Raw genomic sequence first — 15055 nt, 5'->3', positions numbered from 1 at the left:
TGTATGATTTAGTTGTAGGCAAGGATAGTTCCATTTTTTAGATACAGATGTGTGAGTATGCGTGTGTGTATATATACATACATACACACACTATATCTAAAAAATAGAACTATCCCTGCTTACAAATGGGATACTAAATCATATAATATAAAGATACATTTTCTGTCATGTTGGGTTTCTGTTTACATTTTTTTTTTTTATTTTTAACAATGTTAAATTAACTATTTTTCTTGTTTCAAACTATTTTGGCTTGACTGTTAATATCACTTAAGTGGCAGGTATAATCATGGTGATATACTGATGAAGATTATTTGTACGCTTTATCTGTCCCTCCCGATGCAGCTTCTATTGCAAAGCACGGACTGTGTCAGGTGACCTACTTGGCCTTCTTGACACAGTGAATGATTGATCAGATGTACCACATTCCTCGAACAAACATTATAGTGTTTGCGATTAAACAAGAATCGTAATGGACTTTGGTCCGTTGGCCTTTTGATTCTATATTTGATGAACTCCTGCAGATCAAAGCATTTACGGAACTATATTCCTTTCTGGCATGTAGTCCATAAAACCAGCCATTACAAATGAACAAGAATAATGCTAATTTATTTCTATCATTACTAGAGTTTGGGATTTGTTTGGAGATGAAAAAAGAACAATTCAATGGTCCAATTCTGGTACTGCCGCTCTAGGTCATGAAATCAGCCACATGCAAGACGCACGCACCTCTTCCTACAGGACATTCTTACCACTTCAGACACTACGAAATCTACGGGAAGTCACAATACCCCAAACTCCCACAACCATTACACTAGATGCTTGGTGTTAAGCACTATAGGCTGCAGCAGAATGAATGTAAAAGTAGTTACTGGGGCGTTAGCTCATGGAAGCAACAGTGAAAGAAATATTGCTGGGAGGAAGGACGACACTTGCTGGTTGAAGAAAACTGTATATGTAGTAGTTTGCAGCTTCCCTCTCTTCTGCCTTACAAGCTATTAGAATAGCTCTTAGAAACCACTGGCCTCCTCTGTGGCAAATTTATACATACAGGCTAAATGTATAAACAAAATAAAATGAATCATATAGCGTAATGTTCTAGCTCAAATAGGAAGTTAACATGAAACACCAATATTCACTTCAAACCACTTAACACAATGCTATATTATATTGACAGTACTGGACTCTCCTGTTAATGTAACATGAAACTCATTCACAGGGATGAATCAATCAGGGTTTCATTACATTGATCTCAACCCAAGATAAACAATCTGAAGGACAACGAAAACTACTGTAAAAAAAAAAAAAATTTAAAACAAAATTCAGTAATACAATGTACTGCTTTGTAGCACATGCAACAACAACATAACACCTTAAGAGGCTGTTGCCTTTTTCTTTGTTGATAACATATCAAGGGTACCACTCAAGTCTTATTTTAGGCATTTTAAACACACACACACACACACACACACTAACTTACTCTAAAGAAAAGTTTGGGGTGTTCTCCAAGCCAGTGTCAGCATGACCAAGTGGTTCCACTCTGCTGTTCTCTTTCACTATTCCATCTTCATCCTGTGTGAAAATATAAACAAACGTACTATGGTTTTTTTCAGTGTTTAAGTCATTTTTGTTACTTATCATAAGATCAAAAAAAAGAACATAGTACTGTGAAGTTCACAAATCTCTCCATTCCTCTTTTAGAACCCGCTCTCAGAACACTTTGGGCAATAAAAAAAAAAAAAAAGTGTGTGTTTTTGCTTTTGTCTGTAACACTGACATCAGAGATAACAACAAAGGTGGAACTAGCTGACTGGCAGGCAAAAGCAAAACAGAGCTGAAGCACTCCAACAGTTTGAACAGCGCCGCCCTAGAGGAAAGTAAGTGGCAGAGCTGGCAAGGAGTCCAAGCCCTGCCGATCAAAAAGGACCCAGCGTCAGAGTGACTGAGTCATAGGTTTGGAGGGGACCTAAGATCCCACCAGCTGAAGATGAGGAGCAGCTGACAGTGAACAAGAGGGGGAGGGTTAGAAAAAGCTAGCAGGGGGAGGAGAGAGTAAAGAGGGCAGAGAGGTGAGAAGGTAGGGAAAGAGGAGGAGGCAGGGGAAAGGGTGAACATGAAGTGGCGCATGCCAGGGGGAAATTGTGCTCTTCCCCCCACAGATGCCCCCCTACATACACATACTGCATATACCTCCACCCACACCCACCCTACACCCCTGTCCATATATCCCATGCCACCCTACTGAACCACACCCTTCCCCCCCCCATCAAATCCCACACATCGATGTGAGCAGTTTAGCTGTGTAACACCCCCTCTTCGGGGATCACCCGGAATACAGACGTACATGAAGTCCTGGGGCTACAATTCACAACAGTCCCCAAGGGCCTGGGTTTTTTTTCCCAGCAGGAAGGAGGATTCAACCTCTGGGGGCCAAGGCACCTAGGGTGTCTCAGCCTCCAACTCTTTTCCTATAGTACTCACAGTTGCCTTTCTAGGCAATTGCCCTTCTAGTACCCAAAGAGACACACACAGAACTGGGGTGATCTGAAAGCAAAAACCTTGCTGTAACTAAATCTCTAAAATAGAAAACAATTGTCAGTCAGCCTCCAATTGATCTTCCAATATAAAGTCTCACTGACAGGAGCTTGCTTCTCTGTGAAAGTGTACTTGCAGATGGCAGGCTTCTGGGCTATCCTTCCTCCCTGGGTAGGAGGGGAGGGCATCCAAGCTGGATACTGGGGCCTCCTGACTCCTCTCTGATGTTATGGTGTCTCTCAGGTACAGAGTCCCAAAACATACATTCTCTCTTTACACCTCCTCTGGGCAAGAATGGTGGACACAAAAATCCCTCCCAAAGAAAAATCAGAGACAAAACTTCTCCAACAGCACAAATACTTCTGAGAGTCAAGACACGGATGTCCTGCTTGTAGGGTCAGTAGGATCACTCTGTTCTTTTTCTCTGTCCATCTTCAGGCAAGGGGGAAGTCCTCCTTGAAGCTGGCACAAAGTCTCTCAAAAGAACAAAACTTCACACCACAAATCTTCCTTTCTTCTCGCCCAAGACAATCCCTTCCAGCTCATGAGGTACTAGACAGGGCGATGCTTCATCCTCTCTCTCCAAGCCAGGCTGTGAGGCCCATAGGTTGTTACAGGTTCGGAACTCCAAGGAAACACTTTCGCCTCCAGACTCAACTCAAAAAATGACCACCCCCACTCATGTCCCTGCCTGCATTTCTGCAGACTGGATAGCCAATCCCTGCAACCTGGCAGGAGATGCCAGGAACTCTTGGTTATATAAATCTGAAGGGATTTCAGACTTGCTCGTTAGTTCATGCAGGTTTTCAGACTCTGTCAAATTTTCTACAGTTTGCTTTGGTTCTTCAGGACTTTCGGCATGCATTTCATTGGTTAAATGGCTATTTCAGCTCTGCTTTGGATTGTTCCAGATCCATTGGGAACAATTTGACAGATTTCCCCAGATCAGAGTTCAATTTTTCTAATCAGCACAAATCAAGTTGAAAACTGCTAGTTCAAGTTTGATATCAAATTGTTCACACATCTCTCTTTAGGGCTCTGAACCTAAAAGTATTAAGGATATTAGGAAGCAAGTACACATATAAAGTTGCTCATTGCTTTGGAATCACAGATTCATTACCATTGTGCTTCTGGAAAACACTATCAGGAACATGCCAATGTCAGGTCTGCAACCATGGATAAATGTATCACCCTGTTAGGACATCTTAATACAACATTCTGATTATATTTTTATAACACAGGAGGTACAAATGATTCTACTTTGCCACAAGCTTCACGGAATTTGCAACTGAGATTCCAGGATTGAAATATCCTATTTTTTTTTAAAGAATCCAAAACTATGCAAGCCAGAAATGACAAACTGCATCTGTGAAACTTGTAAAATATTTTCCTGTTAGGAAAAATTCCTCAAACATTAGAACCTTAGCATGACAACATAGCATGAAAAATACTCCACTTCTAACGTAAATATTACATGGCTGTTATGTGATAAAAGGGAGATTAGAGAGGATACAATCTTTCAGTCAGCACAATAAGAGAGTGAACCTAGAACAAAGATTTGACAAAATGCACCAGTGAAATTCACTGTGAATCACTTCTCTTTAATTATGCTGTAACTATCACGCAAAAAACATAACAGCTGAAACTGTGTATTGCCGTGCAACTGAAAAAGAAATCCTACTTCACTTAAATAAATAAAAGATTAATTTATTTCCTGCTTTACCCACTTTAATCTCAGTTATTTGTCCTATATATTCCAAAGAAATCTGAAAACATGGAGTGTAGAAATATGTCACCAGTTTCAAATATGTTCATGTATGGAGTAGCATAACCTCAAAGCATGTATGAAGAAAACTAAAAGTGCGTAACACAGCCCAAATCAGTACTTAACAGAACTATATAGAATCATTTGGGCATGATTTTCTCCTATTTTTTGCCTTTGAGGACAAAAGGTTAGTACATGAGGCCCAAAATGATCTTGCTGTTCTATGTCAGGACTTCCCAAACGGGTTCTTAGGATATTCACAAAGAATATGTTTGAGATAAATTTACATATCATGGAGGCAATGGATGCAAATCTCTCTTATGCATATTCATTGTGGATATTCAGAAAACCAGGCCTGTTTGTGGCTCTAGAGAACATGAGTTGGCCACCCTTGCGCTATGTGAACAGGCTAAGTAAACAATGGGGTGCATGCACTTAAGCTCCTCCCTACCTCCCCTTGCCACCCCCAATAAATGCTCACTAGAAAATATCACAGACCTAAATACCACATGCTGGGCACTGTCAACCTTTCACACTAGTTCTGAAAGGTCAAAATGTGTTGGACGTGTCCGTCCACGCAGATGTCAAAGGACCAAATCAAAATGTTTAAAATCTAAACTGTAGGTGAACTATCTGCATGAAAGTTTGGGCTGCTGGAGGTAAAAAAGGATTTACTAGTGCTAAATGCTACATATCGTGCACATGCACAACAGCAATGGCAACATTTAAGCACATTCTGCTTACAAGGACAATTTTCTCTGGCCCCCAAGGACATTCTTAGAAAAGGAACACAGAATACTGCTTAGGAATTAATATGAAACGTTACGTTTTAAATGTTTCCATAATAGTTTCCTTGGCATGCGTTTGAGAGCCATTTATAGTTCAAATCAGATAAAAGTACTTTTTATATTACTAGCAAACACAATGATTTTGTTTTCAATATGATAAATTTCAGTATAAAAACCATTTTTAATTGTAACATCTGGTATGCTTTCAGATTGAGCTGAAAATAACATTTTAATAGAAAAGCACGCTTTTAATTACTCATACGAGTCCACGGAAGTATCTATGTGGTTCTTAAACATACATTTAGCTTCCATGGGCTTTTAGTATCGATCAGCCAAAATGATAAGTGAGGGAGAGTTCAGCAGAGAGAAGAAAAGATATTAAATTATTGAGGAGATATTAAAAAGCAAGGCAGTGGCAGTCTGTGATGCTCAATTGACATTTCCTCTGAGAGTCTGTCAGAAAACAGGAGGCTGGAAACATGCAGGGTCCCTCTCTGAGCTGTGGCTGCACTTTGTGCATCCTGGATGGCGGGGCACTGCATGAAGCCCGGCTCCTTGAAGATTGATGAGCCCACGTTTTGAGAGGCTCTACTGTGCACTTCTTTGCCATCTATCTCTCTTAAGCACCAGGCAAGTAATACATTTCAAAGGTTAACCAGCATCTTGAACCTGACTAAGAACTGCACTGTGAATGTAAACAAGCACTCATAATAGGATGAGGTTTATTCCAAATGGGAAACAACTGGCTGCTTATAAACCAAAAGGTAAGGAAAATCAGGCTGCAGGTTTCACACTAGAAATAATTAAATTTACAACTATAAAAGCAACATGTATGCTAATCCAGTACTGCACAAAGGAAATCTCAAGACACTACGCAGTGAAGTAAGCTGCAATCATTAGAATTTCCCTTTCAAGTCATTTCTATAATAAAGAGGGAATGGTATGAGAGCTTCTGATTTACATGTATGAACATGTACAGCAAGTAGGCCACCAGCTGAGGGATTTCATTTAAATACAGATTCACTGAGAGAAGCATCCTAATTGTGAACATCTCCACATCTTGTATATTACTAGTTAGAAGGAATTTCTTACAGAACTATAAGTTGCACGTTCTAGAGGTAAAAAAACAAAAAAAACCTAGTAATATAAATTACAGCAGAAATCAAGGATGGATAAAACTGAAGCTCACACATTGCATCCTAAATAAACAAAAAAAAGTGTGAGATAATATTCTAAAACAGAGGTTCCCAAACCTGCCTTGGAGGACCCTTATCGGGTCAGATTCTCAGAATATCCAAATGAATATGCATGAGATAGAATTTGCATGCTGTGTAGGCAATGCATGCAAATTTATCTCATGCATATTCATTGTGGATATCTTGAAAACCCATCTGGCCGGGGGTCCTCCAAGCAGGTTTGGAAGCCACTGTTCTAAAGCATCAGTCCAAAATCCAAAGTCTAAATAACTGGCAAATATTCCAAAATAATTTATTGATGGCCTTTCACATGTAATCTAGAAATTTAGAACAGGAAAGGTTTTCTAGATTTATCTGGTAGGAGGTCAGAAGGGACCTCCTCTGAACCCTATGACTACGGGACACTACCCAAGACCACGATGAAGACAAAGGCAATTGGGATGGGACATTCATAATCTCACTGGAGTGAGCTCCAGTGAATGGTGGTGATCAGACATTCTGTGGCCCTCTTCTTCTTATAGCTGGGGAATTTTCTCTGATGGAACCAAACCCTAGTGATAATCCCAAGAACAAGTAGCTATTGCACCTGGGTGGAAGCAGCTGGGGACTCCCTCTTGAAGGAAGGCACCAGTCATCTGGGACAGGATAGGATGCAGGATCACCTGCTTGTCACTAGCTGCTAAAGATATTTAAAAAAAAAGTCTTGAGCAATTGCACATCTGGCCCCCTGATGGATGCCTTTGTGGTGGTGTTTGTGAGAATACATCCTCCTCTTAAACTAGAATAGGATCATCACTCTGGGATGCTTCCCCAGAGCTCCAAAGGGCTCCTAACTGGACCGTCTGGGTCTGACCTGCTGCGGCAAACAAGGGTAGGATGGAGCAAATAAATGGGAGCTGGGGTTTCCAGTTGTTGAGTTCTGGTTTGTGAACCTCTCCCCGATGCCACAAAAAGGGATCCCATAGGCTTGGGCTCTGGGTAGAAAAGAGAGAAAGGAGGCATGGAGATCTTCTTAGCCAGAAAAAGCAGAGGAATGAATCACCCTCCCCACTCCTGACTAGGTTAACAATCCTTGGAAATTATCATGGATTCATCCGTGAGCTTTCGGCTCCGGATACATCATTGATGCTGGACCCTTTTGCGTCAAATGGCACCAACTGCGCCAAACCTTCATGCTTTGGTGGCGTGACCATACCAGGCCCTGATGCTTTAATGGTACAAACTGTGCCATGTCCTTAGACTTCAACAGCACCGACCATGTGCATCACTGGTGCTGAGGACCCCAGCTTAAAGAAGGCAGAAGTTATCTGCTTAGTAGGTGAATTAGGGTCCTGCACCAATGGCACCAAGTCATCCCCTGTCTGTTTTTTGAGTTCTGATAGAGCCGAAGGATCTGAAACTCGATAATTTTTTGAGCAACTTGACCCTGATGCTGCAATCATTTTGGGGAGGGAAGCCTTAGACATGGAGCCCCTGCTTGACTTGGCACACATGGACCTCATGGATGAAGAGGAGCTCTGATGTACTCGGAGTTCGATCATCTTGTAGGCTCAATTCTTGTGACCTGGGGGACATCCAGCCACAATCACAACAGTTAGAGGTGTCATGCTAGGGCTCCAAGCACTTGTAGCATGGATCATGTCTTTCATTGATAGACATCTTATGCTCACAGCCACTGATGATAGGTTTTTTGGGACCGGGCATTTTTTTTTATTATTATATTATTTTGTAGCACTGAAAAGTCCTGTTGAAGGGCTGCTGAGGCAGCAAGGCAAAAGAAAAAAGGGGGAACCTCCCCCCTGCAAAGGATTGGTGAATGTCTGGATGGTAATGTGGACAAAATATGACTGAAGGGATCACGAGGCAGCACTCACACGGGAATTCCTACACATGCTCAGTGGAGAAAAAGCTCTGCTGACCTCAGAGAGGGGTCCATTTGGCACTGTTGGATATCTCCCATATGACATGGCTAATTCAGCCCTGCTTTTTCACAGAGAAACTGGTTCTCCAAGACATGCAAAAATATTGTATACATATTATTATGGATAGCCTCAAAACCAGATTGGCCAGCCTGGCCATTTTTGATTAAGGGAAGGCTAGTGGCTAGCAGGAGCTACAAACAGCAATTTAGCTTCCAGAATTCTGACTGCCAGCCTCCACTGAAGCAAACCCTCCTCCCCTTTTTCTTTATCTTCCCACAGCCAAACCATATTTCTTCTGTTCCATATCACCATTCTTCCCTCCTCCAAGAACCTTTTCTTCTTGGAGGAAGGAAGTGTGGTGGTATGGAAGGGGGGGGGGGGGTCAAGTCTAAGGTTTAGAAGGGGTCATCAAAGGTTTAACTGCAGAGGTGGCACCAGCTGTAACAGGGGGTGAAAACATACCAGCTGGCAACTGATATAGTGCATGTTCTGTTCTCAAACTCTTCTCCTGTGGAACGCAGGCCTTGGAGTGGAGCACACATTGGTTCAATCTCAGGATGCATGCTTTGACAACCTACTGCTGCTGCTGCTACCACCTGCTTCATAAGAAATCATCCACAGGGAAGGGTTGTAAAGAAGAAAATGTCTATCATGGATTGGGGCTTGTGGAAGAGAAGTTTTGGGGGCAACAGGGAAGAAGACTGTGAAGGAGAAAGGTAATGGAGAGGAAGATTGTAAAGAAGAAAAGAATATGTGGGGGGTCGTCCCTAGCTTCAATTCAGTTATTAATTCGTATTTGTGTTACTGAAAATCTTGACAAGGTTGTAAACTTCACCAAGAAGGGACTGTTGCTAGCTGCATACACCTGGTAGTATAACAAATAATCAATAGTAGTAGTAGGAGAAAATGTACAGAGTGTTAAGATGAGAAGGTCCAAAGGATAGGGGGAAGACTGTGGAAGAAAACATATCCATGAGGGAAGAGGGATGTAAGCAAATGTTCTGAGTGTGAGGGGAGGGAAGAGGTCCATAGCATGGAGAAGTGGTGAGGAAGAGCAAGTTCATGGGGAAGGAAGGTTTATGGAGGAAAAAAAACTCTGTGTTTGTTGAGGGGAACGTGTAAGGAGGTGCAAGATACATAAAGGGATTATAGATGTGGAAAGCATCCAGGGAAAAGGCAGGGGGGGGAGCGGCGAGGGGTGCTTGTGAAGAAGAGGTGGCCCATGTGGGGGAGGGAGAGGGGGAAGGGAGTTTGTCCAGAAGAAAAGGTCCAAGGAAGGGGAACAGGGAAAGACTGGGAGGCTGTGGATGCAAGAAGGTTATGAAGGAATAGGTTCGGTGAACAGAGATGCTCCATGGAGGCTGTTGAAGAGAGAAGATTTTCTGGGGTGAGGAGATCCTGCTCTTCCTTCCCGTAAACAGCCTTCGTGCTGGATTCTCATTGACCTTCTGGGATAAGTAGTCTGAGAAGGAAAGAGCAGACACAGCAGAATAGAAAAGGAGAGAAATTAGGAGAGAAAACAGGGATAGGAGAAAGGAAAAACCGTATGAGTGAGAGGGAGAGGAAGGACTGGGAGGAAGAGGAAAACAGAAGAGCAAGCAAGAAGGGAGTAAGAGTGCAAGGAGGAGAAGAGAACGTAAGGGACATGGGAGACAGAATGCAAGAGGAAATAAGGCAGGGTACAAGAAGAAGGGATAAGAGGTAGGAGCAGATGAGGAAGGAGAGAGATGGAAGACAATGGGAGTAAGGGAGATGGAGAGGCAGAGAATGACAGGAGGAAGAAAGAGATGAAAATTCTGGTCCCTTAGGATGCTGCAGGGGCAGTGCTTAAAGCTGAGCTTAGGGTGCATGATGGCAGAATCTGTAAATGTAGAGAAATAAAACATTAGCAGCAGTGCTGCATGCTAGTGGGATGTACCAAAGCTTCCTTAAACCGGGTGGGACCGAGACAGTCCCGCTCGAAGCACTTGCCGCCCGAAGGAACCAAACACCGGAGCGTGAACATCCAGACGGTAGTGTCGAGCAAAGGTATGCAAGGATGTCCAAGGGGCAGCCCTGCAAATTTCCTGCGGAGAAACAGCTTGACTCTTCATCCAAGAAGTAGCCCAAGAGCGAAGAGAATGAGCTTTCAAACCCTCAGGAATGGGGCGACCTTGACAGAGATAGGCCGAAGAGATCGCCTCCTTCAACCACCGGGCAATAGTGGTTTTAGAAGCTTGCTTACCATGGTTAGGACCACTCCAGAGGACAAAGAGATGGTCCGAAAGACGGAAGTCATTAGTAACCTTAAGATAGCGAAGCAGGACCCGTTTAACATCCAACCGACGGAGATCCCCACCAGTGGGGCCCGCAAGTTCCACCTCAGAAAATGCTGGGAGCTCTACCGACTGATTGACGTGGAAGGAGGTAATCACCTTGGGCAAAAAGGAGGGCACAGTCTTGAGAGATACCCCCAAGGCTAAAATTTCATGGATGCGCTTAAGATGCGACTCAAACTTACGGTCCTGCGGATCCTTGAGGGATCGTGGTGTGCTTAGTGAACGCGAAGACATAAGAATCAACCGCGGGGTACCTTAACAGATCCAAGCCTTCCTCAGGAAGGGGATACAGCATCTCCACCATGGCGCGCCCCACTCGGAGAGCCCCCTCAGGAGCCTCCCTCAGTATTCGTCTGTCTCCAGCAGGTGCAACAGCTCCCCTTCGGCTCTCTGTCTCTGGCTTGTCAGCCTTTATTCCTTCTTAGATTCAAGCAAGTACTTCAGAAAAGTTATATTTCTGGGGTTTTTTGATCCCTAGTGTCTTTTTCTTTTTTCTTCGGAACTTTGGTACCTTTTCAACTGATTTTTTTAAATCAGTAGTGACTGAGCGCAGCAGCGGGTCTAAAACCCTCTCGGCAGCCAGAAAAGGGGAGCGAGTCCCAGAGGGAGACGGTCCCACACCTGGAAGGTAACCCGGACTCAGACTATGCAGCGCAAAAGGGGCAAATAGCCCCGTGAGTCCGGCAAGAGCGAGGAGACGAAGTCGTCTCCTAAGAAGAAAGAAAAAGACACTAGGGATCAAAAAACCCCAGAAATATAACTTTTATGCAGAGCTAGTGATGAGAAGAGAGTCCGAGAAGGCAGGCGAGGAGGAAGGAGAGAAAGAAAAAGAAGTGAGAATGGAAAGACGAATTAGGAAGATACAGACAAGATCAGAGAGGAGCAAAAGTAATAAATGAAAAAGGCATAAAAGATTGTAGTTTCACTTTATATATTGGATTGTGCCACATGAAAGTGTTAAATTGCTATAATTTGTATTTATATGTTTACTGTGGTATGGAGTTGTAAAGATTCTGTAGTGCTGTGCTGTGCAGTGTATTTTAAGGTACAGTGTACCCCGACAGCCATGCTTGCATCTGCTAATAATGCTACAGGAATTCATTGCAAGGACTTTCAACATACAGCAGATATATTCTGCTCTGTCATTAACCATCCTACTCTCCCCAGCAGCAGAGCTGCCCCTCATTTGGGAAGCCTGCAGAGGAAGAGTCCCCATGGGGCCTGGGAGCACAGGCCAGCACAGTTCCTGTCCCACAGTGGCAGACAGGGAGGTTAGGCAGAGCGGATTGGGTCGATTAATACAGTCGCCGGTGTGAGGGGGCAGAGTGGAGATGGGACGGTGGCAGCGAACGTTTTTCTTCCTTGGAATAAGCAATCCTAGAAGGCCCTAGCTACGGTGTTTCCAAGGGCTGCACTGAGAATCACTAGTGTCACAGTACCCACACATTTTTTCAGAAAGGCCACACAGGAAATTTCAAATCATGGAGGGGGCCGATGAGGGGAGGGATTCTCCTCAGAGTGCTGAGTTGGGAGGGAAGGAGAAAGCAAACCTCTTGGAATTGTTTGTTGGAAAGTTTGTAGGGGGGGACGGACCATATTTGGCACATTCAGTGATTTAAAACACTGGGGAAAGGGGGAGGCAGAGGGAAGGATTCCCAGGGGTGTAGGGAGTGGCAGATAATATTATTACTTCCCCAAAGCTGGCAACCCTGGTCACATCCCCAGCAACTATGCTCTCTGCCTCCAACCCCCCCTCCCCTCCCTTTCCCCAATATCTGTCCATTAGGGAAGTAGGGGGTGGTGAGAAGAGAATGGAGGGTGAATGGATGGTGTGGATATAGTGTTTGTGTGTGTGTGGTGTGCATGCTCTCTCTCACGCACACACTCTCCTATGCAAGAGGCAGTCTGATTTGGTTTCTGGGTTATAATAATGAGGATTTTTTTCATACTGTGCTTCCAAAGCCTTCATCCTTAGGGGACAACATCATGTCCCGTCCCACCCCCTATGCTTCCAAAGAGATCATGGTTGGGAGGTCCAGGATCCACCATTCTTACCTGGCTTTTCCTGGTAGTCCCGCAGATCCCATGGCTCAATACCACCCAATGCCTTCCCTCCTGTGAACTGCACTGCCCAAAAAAAAAAACTCCTTATGGTTCTGCTGCAGCATCTCTTCCCATCTTTAACCCAATTAGCAGGCCCTGTCCACACCGCTCTGACATGCTGCCACTTACAGCTCTAATTTCAAGTATCTGAGCTGCCTGCACTCTCCCCACTGCCTCTGCAGGCCAGACCAAGGTCCTATCATCACTCGTGTAGACTGAATCAAGCTCCTTCTGCTGTTCCTGCCAGGGTCCAGATGTAATTAAGCCAGAGGCCACTATCCAGCCTTCGGGCCACAGTGTGAGGACTCCTGCGCTAGTGTAAAGGGACAGAATAAGCCAGGCTCCTGTCTGCGCTTTGAACTCTGTACGCTTCACAAGAATAACGATATCAGATTTTATCCTTGAAATAGGAGTTGACATACGTTACATAACTGATGAGATAAAATTTACTCTATTAAACAAAATTCACTTGAAGACACAGAAAAATCTCTACCATAGAGTGCTGTATGTATTCCCTACTAATTCAAGTATACGAAAGTGATTTATAGAAAATATCATCAGTGTCTAGTATCACATTAGTATTTATAATCTACACTGCTACGATTTAAAAAATTCTTCCAACCACCCTAGATATTAAATGAAAAGAACAGTTTTGTGTCCTTTCACAGTTCTTTTCCCTAGACCTCACTGCATGCACATAAGAAAAATATGGGCAGCATTAGAGAAGACGAACAGCTCCTAGGCTCCTCTTTGATCTATTCTGTAACTGCATATTACAAAGCTGCATGATGTGGTCATCTATTCTCTGAGCTCAGAATTTACCGGAAACAGCTCTCAAGAGACCAGTTCCAAGTCTCTTAGCTAGAGAAATACAGACAGACTGCCCCAAAGGTTTTGCTGCTAATAATCTTACTAGCTGATTAACTGTCCAAAGTCTCCAGAGAACATAAAATTTCAATTAAAACCCTCAAAATAATAAGTGCATGATTAAACCCATAGCTATTTAAAATGTTATTTGCAGCCCTGAAGCAGAAACAAAAAAAAAAAATGGCTTAAGAACTTGTTACAACTTTTAACATCAAAACCATTATTCTATTTGAAAACAAATCACTGAGGCCAAGGTGCACATGTAAAAACAAGGCCCTTCTAAACAGTTTCAGTTTCGGGAGTCAAATACTATTCACTCAGGTCATCAAATCCAGCAGAAGAGAAGAAAAAAGAGAGTAAACAAGAACATTTAAAAAACCCATGCTTTTACAAAAAGGAAATATATAAATATATTTCCTTTAGTCTCAAAATGGAAGGCAAGGAATGGTTCTATAGGACTGGAGAAGGGCAGGTGTCATTCACAAAAGTGATAAAGGGAAAGGGGGTTGGTAAGTAACTACAGGCCAGGTAGTCTGACCTCAGGAAGTCATTACTAAAGAAAGATAATGGGATACCCAGAATCCAATGGGTAACAGGACCTGCGGCAGCACAGCCGAGCCAAAGTGATCCTATTCCTATGGTCAATGTAACCTCAGCCGTAGATGCCAGTGCCCAAAGGTCTCCACTCTACCACCCCACTGAATGCAGGTCTTATCCAGGACCAGCAATGCGGGAGGAGCATGAACTCACAGGGGCTGTGCTATGCTGGTACGGTTCATTTGCATCCCTCTCCTCCAGACATCATCCACCATCCACCCTCCAGTGGTAGGAGGAAAGCAGCAGCGCTTACCTGTGACAACCTGCTTCCTTCTCTGCCAGCTAACTACGAAGTCTGACCTTGCACAGGCCCGAGACGTCCTGCAAGAATATGAGCCCCACGTGAATCAAATATCATAGTGAGCTGGTGGAAGAGGAAACACAGAGTGGTGGATAAGAAGCATCTCCACTGTTGTCCTCCTGCTACATGAGTGAACAAATGCAGGATGGGGGTGCGGAGGGGGAGCAAAAAAAAAATGAATAAGGAGAGTATGTGCGGAAGAATAAGCAAGAAGGGATGGGGGTGAGATAGGAAACAAATAGATGTTAGAGGGAAGAGATAGCGAGAGATGCTGAGGGAGTTTAAGAGTGAGCAATGGTGGAGAGTGTATAAGCCGGAGAGCTGGAAGAGCAACAGCAAGGGTAAGAGTGAGCAAGGGGGCCAGGAGAGAGAGAGCGAGCACTTAAGGAGAGAAAATGAGGGAGAGACAAAAAGATTGAATTACAGACCAGATATGGGGGCAACACGTCATCTTTTCCTCCAGATTGGAAGATCAGGAACAGGCAGTCCCACCTGTCACATTAACTGTAAATGAAACAGTGTTTTGTTTTGGGTTTTTTTTTAACTATAATTTAATTTTGAATTTTTAGCTTTTCCAAATAATATGCCCATTCTTCTAATTGCCAGGCCGCTCTGTTTAAAATGGTTTACATATAATATGCATGTTGAAGTTTAGTTATTACTTGA

At 43.5% G+C, this 15055-nt stretch overlaps 1 protein-coding gene across 1 annotated transcript in view; it reads right to left on the bottom strand.

The window, feature by feature from the left end:
• The window catches only part of PARD3 (par-3 family cell polarity regulator), a 1467145-nt gene that overhangs the window by 740828 nt on the left and 711262 nt on the right, over nt 1–15055 (bottom strand). Inside the window, 1 exon segment of the mRNA XM_029588581.1 lies at nt 1478–1569. Within this exon segment, the coding sequence (XP_029444441.1) occupies nt 1478–1569 (92 nt within the window).

This window comes from Rhinatrema bivittatum, chromosome 2, assembly GCF_901001135.1.
Source record: "Rhinatrema bivittatum chromosome 2, aRhiBiv1.1, whole genome shotgun sequence".
In the NCBI taxonomy this organism is placed as follows: Eukaryota; Metazoa; Chordata; class Amphibia; order Gymnophiona; family Rhinatrematidae; genus Rhinatrema; species Rhinatrema bivittatum.
Note: the sequence above shows the minus strand (reverse complement) of the source record. Positions and strands in the feature narration are given on the sequence as shown.